General features: G+C 39.2%; 2 protein-coding genes across 2 annotated transcripts in view; one reads left to right on the top strand and one right to left on the bottom strand.

Annotated features, from left to right (window-relative positions):
- The window catches only part of OFD1 (OFD1 centriole and centriolar satellite protein), a 33,558-nt gene extending 31,033 nt beyond the window's left edge, over positions 1-2,525 (bottom strand). Inside the window, exons 1-2 of the mRNA XM_063126391.1 lie at positions 2,335-2,525; positions 712-912 (exon numbers count right to left, since the gene is read on the bottom strand). Of these exons, the coding sequence (XP_062982461.1) occupies positions 712-912; positions 2,335-2,430 (297 nt within the window). The 5' untranslated portion in view covers positions 2,431-2,525. The remainder of the gene's footprint in view (positions 1-711; positions 913-2,334) is intronic.
- A 3,521-nt stretch (positions 2,526-6,046) lies between these two features.
- TRAPPC2 (trafficking protein particle complex subunit 2) lies at positions 6,047-12,162 on the top strand. Its single transcript, XM_063126390.1, has 5 exons — positions 6,047-6,120; positions 7,366-7,468; positions 8,084-8,219; positions 9,947-10,041; positions 11,528-12,162. Exons 2-5 carry the CDS (start codon positions 7,376-7,378, stop codon positions 11,624-11,626), a joined length of 423 nt encoding a protein of 140 aa, XP_062982460.1. The 5' UTR covers positions 6,047-6,120; positions 7,366-7,375; the 3' UTR covers positions 11,627-12,162.
- The last annotated feature ends 207 nt before the right edge of the window (positions 12,163-12,369 follow it).

The following is a 12,369-nucleotide window of genomic DNA, read 5'->3' as shown; positions in this document are numbered from 1 at the left end:
AGTTTAAAAACAACGCTTCCCACTGGGGGAGCTGCTGTGCATGCGAAGCATGTGGGCCTGAGTAAGCAGCTAGAGCAGCACTCTTCCAACTGCTGGCTCAGCTGCATACTCCTCTGGAAGCTGGCAGGTATGTTGGAAGCATAATCCTCCCAGCATATCCTCCAGGACCCAATTTTGTTGCACTTGTGTCTTTTCTTATCAAAGTCCCAGATGCAGTGAAACATCTTTGCCTGCCTCATGTCTTCTCCACCATGAGCCAGCTTTGAATGCCTTGCATCCTCTCTCCAATGGGAGAAGGTGCAGAGTAGGAGGAGCCAGCCACCGGAAGGTTTGCCAGGAGGATCATCCTCCCAACACACCCACCGGGGACAGAAACCTCACCTGTCCCTTCTCCTCTCTCCAGTGCAACCCTCTTGAATAGACTGGCCCATAGAACACTGGTCTTCAACTGGTGAGCTGAAGTTCACTACTAGTTCACAGTCTGACCTAAGGTGGGTTGCACACAAGCAGCACTAACACTGTACAAACCTATGGTAAAAAATAAATAAAGAAGCAGGTTCCAAACTGCATGCCTGGGCTAAAGATGAGTCCCAGGTATGAAAAAGTTTGAAGGCTACTATAGACAAAATGATGAAAGCATTTTTGATAAAAAGGATTTATTTAAGCCCAAAATATAATTTCACACATCCTTCAGAATAGGAAGGTACTTGCCTTATCCTTTTCTAATCCACTTTCTGGATAGAAGACAGACAGGGAATATTCATAGCCACATCTACGCAGGTGATTTGCAACCAGACTGTTAGAAGCACCAATTATTAATGAACTACATTCACTGGAAATGACTTGAGGCTGAATTTCTCCACTTAAAACCGGATTCATTAATTCATGTATGAGTTGGTTTCGAAGCTGTGTCTGACACAAACAAAAATAGTATATTATTGTTAGTCACTCTGGGCTTCTTTCTGAAAGACAAAGTGTGGTACAAATATTAAATGATGTGGAAAAGTTTAAGACTTTGAAAAGTTAAGCTGGACTGAAATCAGATGTTACACTAGTGTGCATAATGTTTTATCTTAAACATTATGGTTAGTGTTCGATTTCACACTAGCACTAGCATAAATTATCTCTAGCAAAACACTAATAGCATTTGCTGTGCAATGGGTTTTCCAGGGAAAACCATTGGGCCAGCAAATGATATTGGTATTGCACCACAAGTTGCTTACGCTAATGCAACATAATTTACATTTGAGCTAGTGTCAAATTGTATACTGCCTAAAGCTGAGTCAAACAGCTAAGCAGTAAATCTATGGGACTTTTAGATTTGACAGTCCGTTTTCAGTAAAGGTATCTGATGGTTTCAAAAGGCATCCAGGAATTGCTAGAGTTAGAGCTGATATCTGAGCGATTAGATGCAACAGTATCTAGGAATGTGGCTTTAACCTAAAGAAGCACAAGAAGGGGCTCTCCAGGGTAAAAGTGAGAATTCTGCTTAGGTTTTATGAACAGCATCTCACTCATTCTAAGTTGCTTTTTCAATTTGTGTTTCAAAAGCAGTTCATAACATAGAATGTATCATTCTGAGAACGTAAACAAAAGTTGTCTCTACTGTATCACACAGCTCTATTTGGCATTCAAGACACACTATCAGAAAGACTTGCTAACTTTCTGGTAGACTATTAGAAAGACTAACAGAGGGAGCAATCCTATGGCCCTAAACAGAGTCTGAGGGGCAACAGGATATTTCAGATTCGTGGATCCAAAGCTGGAGACTTTTCCTGTCCATCAAGGAGAGAGCCACATCAGCTGCCTCTACAAGCTCGCAAATGTTCTCTCGCTTGCTCTCTATTAAAAGGCAGAATTTTAAATCCAGCTCCATTTACTGTTAAGTTGGTGAGAAACAAACCCATCAATTTCAATATAAATGACATGAATTCGTTTCACTTTAATCTTTTAATGTAAAATTAACTTAAGTTTCCAATCCAATTTGCAATTAGAAATATTAAAAAAGCTCCAATTGACAGAATCAGAATGTAGTCCAGATTTAAACACATGACCATTGAATATCTTACACTTTCATTTTTTTGTTACATGAATGCATTGATAAGCAGAATGTGTGTACTCGGTAGGGATGTGTGTAGTTATGGATTGCCTAGAATCTGGGGTGAAAATTTGTAGTTCCCATGTTCCATTAATGATTTTTTGCACACTCAGACCCACTTCAGGTTTTTGTTGTCTATTTTTTAACAATACTAAAAATTTGCCAAGGATACACTAGACTTTACAAATATTCAGAACTAAAGCTACACTGATTATAATCTAGTTTAAATCAAAGACCTTAAGGGCGTCCAAAACACCTCGGTTCTTAAAGGTCTGATACAGTCTTTTCCGGAGTTCATCTTGTGACAGAGCCTTAGATTCCGTGGAAGACATGAAGCTCTGAAAACATGGAAAAATAAATTTTTAATTTTTACCAACATGCTGCCGTAATGTATTTGACATCAACGCTCCATTCATGTGCTAGGCACTACACACCAAAAACCTGGATTTTCAGATACAAGAAATCTTAAATGATTTTTAGCAGTATGAGGTATTGAGCCTCCAGCAAAAGAGCAAGTTGTTGCTTTTAGAGAATGGTAAATGCAAGGTTATCTACCACTGAACCCATGACAGCCAAGATAGCTTAGACTGAGCATTAACAAACAATTTATGAAAGCATTATTCTACAGAGGAACTATACACTTTTTCTTAGACATGGAAATCAATAGTGGTGACAAAAGACAAAGTTCTCAATCTTATTGACAAACTGAAAGCAAATAAATCACCAGGCCCAGTTGGTATCCATCCTAGAGTTCTCAAAGAACTCAAATATGAAATTGCAGACCTCCTCACAAAAATATGCAACGTGTCTCTAAGCTCAGCTTCTGTACCAGAGGACTGGAAGATGGCCAATGATGTAACACCAATTTTCAAAAACGGATCTAGGGGAGGTCTAGAAAATTACAGGCCGGTTAGTTTGACATCTGTTCCAGGTAAATTGGTTGAAAGCGTTATTAAAGACAAAATTAATTAGCATATAAGGGCAGGTCCTGGCTTCCGCAAAGGCAAGTCCTGTCTCACTAATTTACTAGAATTCTTTGAGAGTGTCAACAAACATGTAGCCAGGGTGATCCGGTGGACATTGTTTACTTGGACTTCCAAAAGGCTTTTGATAACGTCCCCCACCAAAGACTCCTGAATAAACTTAGTAGTCATGGAATAAGAGGAGAGGTCCTCTTATGGATGAGTAACTGGTTAAAGAACAGAAAGCAGAGAGTAAGAATAAATGGTCAATTCTCCTGATGGAGGGAAGTAAATAGTAGGGTCCCACAGGGATCGGTATTGGGACCAATCATCTCACAAACAATCTGGAATTAGGAGTGAACAGTGAAGACACCAAGTTTGCCACCGACACCAAATTATTTAAGGTTGTTAAAACACAAAGACATTGTGAAGATCTCCAAAGGAATATCTCCAAGCTGGGAGAGTGGGCATCCAAATGGCAAATGTGGTTCAATGTAAGCAAGTGTAAGGTGATGTACGCTGGGGCAAAAAAACCCCAACTTCAAGTATAACCTAATGGGATCTGAGCTGGCGGTGACCGAACAAGGAAGAGATCTTGGGATTGTGGAGGACAGCTCGATGAAAATGTCCACCCAGTGTGCAGCCACTGTAAATAAGGTAAACTCCATGTTAGGCATTATAAGAAAAGGAACTGAGAATAAAACAGCCAGTATCATACTGCCCTTATACAAATCTATGGTGCGACCACACTTAGAGTACAGTGTACTGTTCCGGTCACACCTAAAAAAGGATATTACAGAGCTGGAAAAAGTGCAGAAAAGGGTGACTAAAATGATTACTGGGCTGGAGCATCTCCCCTATGAGGGAAGGTTACTTCAACTGGAATTGGAAAAAAGGAGGCTAAGGGGAGACATGATAGGTGTGTACAAAATTATGCATGGTATGGAGAATGTGGATATAGAGACATTTTTCTCCCTCTCTCAAAATACTAGAACCCAGGGTCATCCCATGAAGCTGATTGGCGGGAGATCCAGGACAAATAAAAAGAAGTACTATATTTATTGTACTATGCAATAAATAAAATAATTTCTTCACACAGTGCATAGTTAAATTATGGAACTCACTACCAAAGGCTGTAGTGACGGCCACCAATTTGGATGGCTTTAAAAGGGGGTTGGATAAATTCCTGGAGGCTAAGTCTATCAATGGCTACTAGCCCTGATAGTTGTGTGCTATCTCCAGTATTCGAGGCAGTAAGCTTGTGTGCAGACGTTGCTGGGGAACACGGGTGGGAGAGTGCTATTGCCGATGGCTGGTTGGCCATGGCCACTGTATGAACAGATGCTGGACTAGATGGACCCTTGGTCTGATCCAGAATGGCACTTCTTATGTTCATATTGCTGTTCTTCTGTTGCCCACTGTCATATTCTAATAATTGAAACTGCAGTGTTACAGAACTGGAAACTTGTTTATTAAAAAAAGTTCTCATAATTACAGACAGAATTTTAGGGGGTAAGCGCCACAAAGGCTTAACTAAATTAAATAAGGATCGGTGTGAGATTACCATCTTATTGAAGTTTGGGCTGTCTAATGAGCTCTCTAGAAGGAACATTTTGTTAATGGACATGCTTGTTTTTTAACGGGAAGATTCTAGAAAAGCTTGATTATACATATAGAATTATAACTATTTATTCTCTATTATTTTTTTAAGTCGTTTTGAGAGCTTATTTAGTTGGAACAACTAACAAAAGTATAGAATAAATAATAAAGGCCTGAAATGAAAGATGAAAATAACAGCATATCCAAAATCCACACATATCCAGTGGTACCCTGCTGGATAAAATCAAAGGACTATTTAGTCCAGCAATCTGGGAAATAAAATGCAATGATGGAGGTGGAAGAACTACATCTTTTTGTCCTGGAGGAGGAGCTGTTGTTGTCCGAAGAAAGTTGCAAATTTCTATTCAGCTAACTATTTAGACCTGCAACTGAGGTTGTCCCTTGCAAGCCCACTTAAGGCACGATTTATTTAGACAGGGGAAAAAAGGCCTACAACTCCTAGCATTCCCCGGCCAGCAATATTGGCTGGCGGATCCTCGGAGTTGTAGGATTTCTCCCCCCCCCCCCGTGAAAACACGCATAGGTTTGTGTCCTTAATGAATTTTGATCTTACAACCAATTGTCCTGTTTGCTCCCCATTGCTTTTGTATGGTGTCGATTAGAAAATATTTGAATAAAATCAATACACAAGCAATCAAACGAACAAGCCAGTATGCAGGGGCTGCTCCTTGAAGACATCATTGTACAGCAACCAAGAAACATTAGAGGCTTTATTATTACGTATTGGTTAATACCAGTAATAATAAGCCTCTGCGGGGCGACAAAGAAAAAAAGAAGAAGTAAAGCCTGTCCCCCATTTTAAAGATAGCCCATCAGAATCCTCTGCCGCAACTCCTGTTTCCTAGATCTTCCACCTTCCAGGCGGCTTTCTGGGCGACCTCCGCTTCACCCCTCTCTCCGTCTCCGTCTCGCACGAGCGCTTGGAATTCACGGGGCCCACCCGTGGGCCTCGGGAACCCCACACGCACCTCTGCCTGACGGGGGTGGGGGGGGGCGTTTCTTAGTCCTTTCCCACCCGCGTCTCGGGACCTCTTTTGTACAAAGAGGAGCGAAGGGAGGGGAAACTCCGAGACGGACAGAGACACCACACACCAGGCTCGAGGAATAGCAACAGGACTCCCGTTCGGCACTGAGGTGGACGAGCGGCAGCAGGTCGTCTCGCTGAGCACGAACGCGAAACGCTTCCACGCCAGGCCCCGCCCCCTGAACGACGAGCCACAAACCGTCTCTTTCTGTCGCGCGCCCGTTGCTGCTGTTACCGCCGTTCACTAGGCGCGTTGCCGAGTCGGAACTCTCGCGAGAACACGCTAATGAGCTGAGAAGGTGCTCTTCTTTCCGCATAGTTTTTTTTGTTTGTTTTTTTTAACGCTATGACGACATTAAGCCGCGCCGGATGTTTTGGGTAGGGAGAGGTTGACTCTGGGGACAGTCGGGCCTGAGGTGAGTTTTTCTTGCTAACGCTGGTAAAGGGGGAATTGGATGGCAAATATTGCTTCCCCTGAATAGGGGAACAGCTGATGATTGAAGCGGCTATGGTATGCTGCATACCAAAGCCGCTTCAACCTTCAGCTGACTGGGGCATGCTGGAAGTTGTAGGATTTTTTCCTGTGTAAATATGCATAGGATTGCACCCTTAGTAATTTTTTAAACACACACACAACTTGGTAGAGATTTCCAACTGAGAGTAATATTATTTTCATGAGTATTTATTAAATTTAGCTGTCGTTTCTCACAGCATAAAGCAATCTCGAAGCAAAATTCATAAGTAATATATATATATATATATATATATATATATTTAGCACAAGTACAAATAAACACTATTAAAAATACCAAAAAGGGGTAAAAAGGCTGTCTTCTCAGCAAGCAGCACAAAGTTCTCTGTCAAAAAAAAAAAGCCTGGGACCACCTTCCTTATTAATATACAGAACCAGAATATGCTTGCACCAGCTGCTGGAGGAGGGGGAACACTGTCTTAACCAAGGAGAAACAATGGGCCTTGTATTGCTTGACAGAATTGTGGTGAAGTTCTGAAAAAAACATACATTTGTAAAATTATGGAAATTGTAATGAGACAGTGTCAAACTACTTTTGTCTATGGAACTGACAGATTTTCAAGATGGTATCTCAATTTCTTATATTGTCATTAGTTTTGCAGTAGTTTAGGCCAAAGAAAATTGTTTTCATTTGCAATCGTTTTGGCACATGTAGCCCTAAAACGTCTTGATCCTATGTTACAAAGTATCTAGGTCTACTAAGTCAAAACACACAAGGTATTTAAATAGAGAGGAAGGGAGACCGGGATTACATGGGGCAGGAAATTTCCCAACTCTAAAGAGTTCATCAATACAGGAAACTCTAAGTCTGAGAGAAAATCTCATCTTGGAAGTTTTCAAAGAAGTTTTCCAATATCAGAAGCAGTAAGCCTATATACACCAGTTGCTCAGAAACATGGGTGGGAGGGTGCTGTACCGTGTCCTGCTTGTGGTTTCCTGGTTGACAGCTGGTTGGCCACTGTGTGAACAGAGAGCTGGACTAGATGGACCCTTGGTCTGATCTAGCATGGCTTCTCTTATTTTCTTAAGTGCCTGACATAGACATGCTTTAGTCATAGAATATCTTGCCTTAAGAGATGGAGATAATGTCCAACTTGTTCTTTTTGACTCTGATTCTGTTCTCTTTCAGAAGGGGCAATATGTCTGGAAGCTTCTACTTTGTAATTGTGGGTCATCATGATAATCCAGTGTTTGAAATGGAATTTTTACCAGCTGGTAAAGTAGAGACTAAGGTGTGAAATTTTGTGTAAGCATTGTACTGTTTATATAGTATTGAGCACGTCTAAGCTCAGACATCTGATCACTCAGGTTCCTATTGATTTGCTGTCACTACTTAGTTCCTATTTAAATTTGTTTTTATTGAAAATGTTATTACCCAAGTGTAGGAATAGCACCCAATAGTGGATGCTTCCTTCCTTCCCTACCTGCCCCACCCCCCAAAAAAATACGCAATCAATCTGACTTCTATGTATGCAATGTGTTTTTCCAATCTGAATCTAGTGTAAATATCTGAAACAACCATAGTTTTCTCACATGTTCCCAAAGTACTACAAATAATAAATATGCCTTCCACACTAGGTGTGTTTTGAATATTTGATATATTTGGGTACCTACAATCTGCTTTAACTAGGATATGTTCTGTTCATAACTGTACATTATAATTTATTGTGTTCTGTTCCTGATTCAGCATCCAGCCATGTACTAGATTAATTATTCACGAAGGTTGAATAAGTAGTGTCTTTAGTACTACTGGGCAAAGTTTTACATCTATCAGTGCACCAGAAAAAGTTAATTTATGCTCTGTCCTATTTTCTATATTTGAGGTCAGTTTCTACTTTTTTTCTCAGGATGATCATCGCCATCTCAATCAATTCATAGCTCATGCTGCTCTTGACCTAGTAGATGAGAATATGTGGCTGTCTAATAACATGTACCTGAAGACTGTGGACAAGTTTAATGAGTGGTTTGTTTCTGCTTTTGTCACTGCAGGCCATATCCTTTTTTGCTTGAATTCTACTAATAAGTAGCTTGATAAATTGTTTTAGACCATTGGCTTAGATCCTAACTAGGCATGTGAATGGAAGGGCTCCTCTCTTCATGAACAGGTACAAGATCCTGGGGATGGGGATTGGATCAGGCAAATTCTGCCAATTCTTCCTTCAGCCCTCACCCTCCACTGTTCTGGACGGTCTCTGAACCATCTAGAGCAGTTTGGGGGGAGCAAAAATTGCCTCCCCATTACTCTTTGCTGGTGGGAGTGTCCCATGAACAGGGACCGCCCCACCAGTGAGGTCAAAGTCAGGATCCTAGCTATTGTTAGTTCTGTATTTAACAAAATAGGAAAACAGGATATACACTTCAACTAAGCTAATGAAGGAATGGAGTGTATTGATTTGGGAATGGGCAGCCTGTGGATGAGAAGACTACCATGAACTGGGCAAAATAGCATATGGAGAAAAGGTTAAAAGTTGCTTTTGGTTCACACAAATAGCTTTTCAGTGCCTATAAGTATCCAGTGAAAAAATAAGAGAATCAGCCATAGATAACTTGCATTAGTTAGAGGGATGTCTGGATGGGGATACAGGAACAGACCTCTCATTCCTCACACTATTGCATCATAGTGCCTGTGCACAAGCTAGTGTGTAAGTCACTAGATGGTTCCTTTGTATCTGCTTTATTTCTTTTCACATCTATTGTTAAGCAACTGTGCATCCCTACAAAGTAATAGCTGAGTGGAACAAAGTGTTATATTGTATCTGTTATATGATGATGTTAACAAAGGAACAGCCTTCTTTGGTATGATTGTTAGGAATACAACAGATTAATCTTAAGAGGAATGTTATCTGTAATGGAAACTCCTGAATTCTACTTGTTCACCTAGATGATCAGATGATTTAAACTTTATTCAGGATTTGAAAGCCAGACTAAGTTCACTTCATATTATAAGTAAACTACTTCACCTGTTCAGTTGGTTAGTTTCATCTTATGAAGGATATTAATACAATCTTATACTATTTTTATAGAAAGGAGCAATACTTTTTATATAAAATAGCTTTTCCTTCATGATACAATCTTTTGTGGAACAGTGACTATGAGGTTTGGTTTTGTAGATCTATAAATGCAACTGATACTTAATACTGATGCATTAGCTTTATTAAATTTCTACATAAATTTCAGACACTCCTTTTTTCCTTCCCTGACTCTAACTCTGCTTGCTCCTTCCCAATAAATATTCTATCCTGTTTATTCTTTTGACCTGTACAAGGGATCAAAGTATTGGTAGAGGGATATACATATATGGTGAAATGCCTGAAAATAAGTGCACCCTTATGACCAGACTTCAAAGGACTTACTCCACTAGTTGGCACAATATGGTCTAGCAACTGCTGCTTTATAAACCCCATAGCCTTACCTACAGTTGATGGTTTTTTTAAAAAAATAATCTCCCAAGCACTTCTCTTGGATTGGTCTCAGTTGGAAATGGACTATTGTGTGAAGCATGATGGGTTCATTTTTGCCAAGTGTCATACATCACTTGCTTATGCACCTTAACTGCATTCCTACATGGTGTACCTGGCTTGTATCTGCCATCTGTTTTCAGTTATATACATTTGGATGGTGTGTTTATGAATGAGCCTGTTTTAGTGTAGTGCAGGACTTTAAGTGACCTAGCATCTTTGAGTTTTTGGAAATGCATTTATTTTCTTAACTTGTTCTACATATGAGATTTATAATGCTTCATGATATAAGGCAAGAAGATGGAATCAAAAACTTCTTTAGTGATGTCTATGACCTGTATATAAAGGTGAGAAACTATTTACCAATGCTAGTATAGGAAGTAAATGGGAATCTTGTCTTAGAGTAAACTCCTACTTTGTTTGATTTCTATCTTGATGGACATGTTAACTGGTTGTATGTGTAAACCTTAAGTCGAACCAAATTTGAAGGGGTGTGTGAATTGCCCCTTATGGGCACACATTTTATATTGTGAATGATGAAATGTTTACGTTCAGATTGCTATGACACCTCCCCCCCCTCCCCAGTGATGGGTAGGTCAAACATACTTTACCACTCTTGTTTCTTTAAACTTTTGGTCTCTCAGGAGTAACAAACTGCTGACCATACAAGGCAGAGTATGTCTCTTTTAAAACGGTACTATACTGTATCTTGTGCTAGGAGGTAACCTCAGGATTATGAGTTGGATAAAGATGAATTGCCACACACACCACTTCTTCCTTGTGAAATCCCTTTACTGGGCAACAGGAATGAAAGAGATGCATATTCTTTGCCTTTCTGGATCATGAAGCAAGAAATTGTGGCCTGACTTTTCCATCTCAAACAAAGTATATAGAGTTACACTACTATATATGACTAAAACAGAAGTGTGGATCCTGGTTTAGGTTCTTTGTCTAAAAAGTATTTTAAGATGGTTTATCATAGTATTAAGAGTACAGTATACTCCTAAGCTACAACAAAAATCACACTACTTCATTATAAAGTGGCTCAACCTAGGCCTTTTTAGACACGACATGTTAAGAAGTTCTCACTATATTATAGGGTAGATTAATTTAAGCCAAGATAACTTGAATCAGTGATTTAAATCACCAAGAAATCATCCTGATATTAATCAACTTTGCCACTAATAGTTCATATTTCTTAAACAATTGTGCAGATCTAATCACTAAAACTAGTTAATTTACATTACAGCATTTTACAACATCAGCAGTATACTTTATCTTTTCTTTAGATAACTTGATTTGTATAAATTTAGAAAATAGTACTTTATATTCATTACCTCTGTCAAGCTGCACCTGCAATGGAAGTACACTAGGGATGGTAAGAACTAAATCACACCCACAAACAAAACAACAGCTTTTCTTTCCCATTCACTCCACTGATGTTTTCTACTTGCCTCTGACCGTCGTTTCCTGTATTGTGTCTGTCTTAACTCCTCTGCCTTACTTAGCCCAACACCACCACATAAGCACAGAACTATTCTGTCGAGCCTGGAACTTTAGTCAGAGAAAGAGAAACTGAAAGACCAGAAATTTAAAGAAACAAGAGTGGGTAGTTGGGCTGGGTAGAGCCATTTTCATGAGTTGAAAACAAATGACTGCCCAGGTTTGGTAGGTAACTTCATTTTTACAAGAGTAGGTGTAGGTTTAGCATATTTATAAAGAGATTTAAATGAGAAAGGTTTAGTATTTTATTAACTTTAAAAAATACAATTTAAATGTTTTTTTTAAAATAATTTTATCCACCCTCTGTATGAACTTCTCTTCTTCCCTCAGTTTGCAATGAATCCATTTTATGAACCCAATTCTCCAATTCGATCAACTGCATTTGACAGAAAAGTTCAGTTTCTTGGGAAGAAGCATCTTTTAAGCTAAATGACTGTGTCTGTATTCTAACAAATAGCCTATTATATGTTTGACACTTGCTGAGCCTATGAAGTCCTACTACTACTATGAAGAGCAATGAAGACCTACTACTAAAAAAACCCCTCAAGATGTTTAAAACGTGCTTCACGACCAGGTATGAGAAACTAGAAAAATTCAAGGGGTCCGACAGTTATCTCCATGATAGCTGATTACTTCAGCTGTAGGACATATGTATTTGTACATATTAAAATAAATGCTAAATAATGTCTAGAATGTTTAAGCAGTACAATGATTATCTTGGGAAGATGTTAAATGAGGAAGCCGCACCTCACTTTTCTGTGGCAATCTGTAAGCATTTCATTGTAGCATTTCAATCTAGGGCTGTGTCATTGCAAGTATTTCTTTATATGTTTTACTTAGAAAATTGTTTAAGCCTATTCTATTGTGTTACATTCCTTTTGAGGTGTGACATACATGTAGTGCTAGAGAATGCATTTGCAGAGATACATATTAACATACTAAATAAAATATAAAACGTTACAGTATTTCTGTGTATTGGCGTTCTCTAAACTGGTCATTATGTAGGTACCTCAGTTTCCTTTTTTCATATTTGTGTAAATCCTTGTTTAACTATCTTAAGTCTATCTGCACAAATCTCTATAATAACACGTGTAGCTGCTTGCCTCAAGAATTCTATGAAATACTAGTTTACAAAGGTCAGCAGACATTTAAATTAGATGAGACGAAGGGTT

Source organism: Elgaria multicarinata, chromosome 5 (assembly GCF_023053635.1).
Source record: "Elgaria multicarinata webbii isolate HBS135686 ecotype San Diego chromosome 5, rElgMul1.1.pri, whole genome shotgun sequence".
Classification (NCBI taxonomy): Eukaryota; Metazoa; Chordata; class Lepidosauria; order Squamata; family Anguidae; genus Elgaria; species Elgaria multicarinata.
The sequence above is the reverse complement of the archived record's forward strand: the minus strand, read 5'-3'. Positions and strand labels throughout refer to the sequence as shown.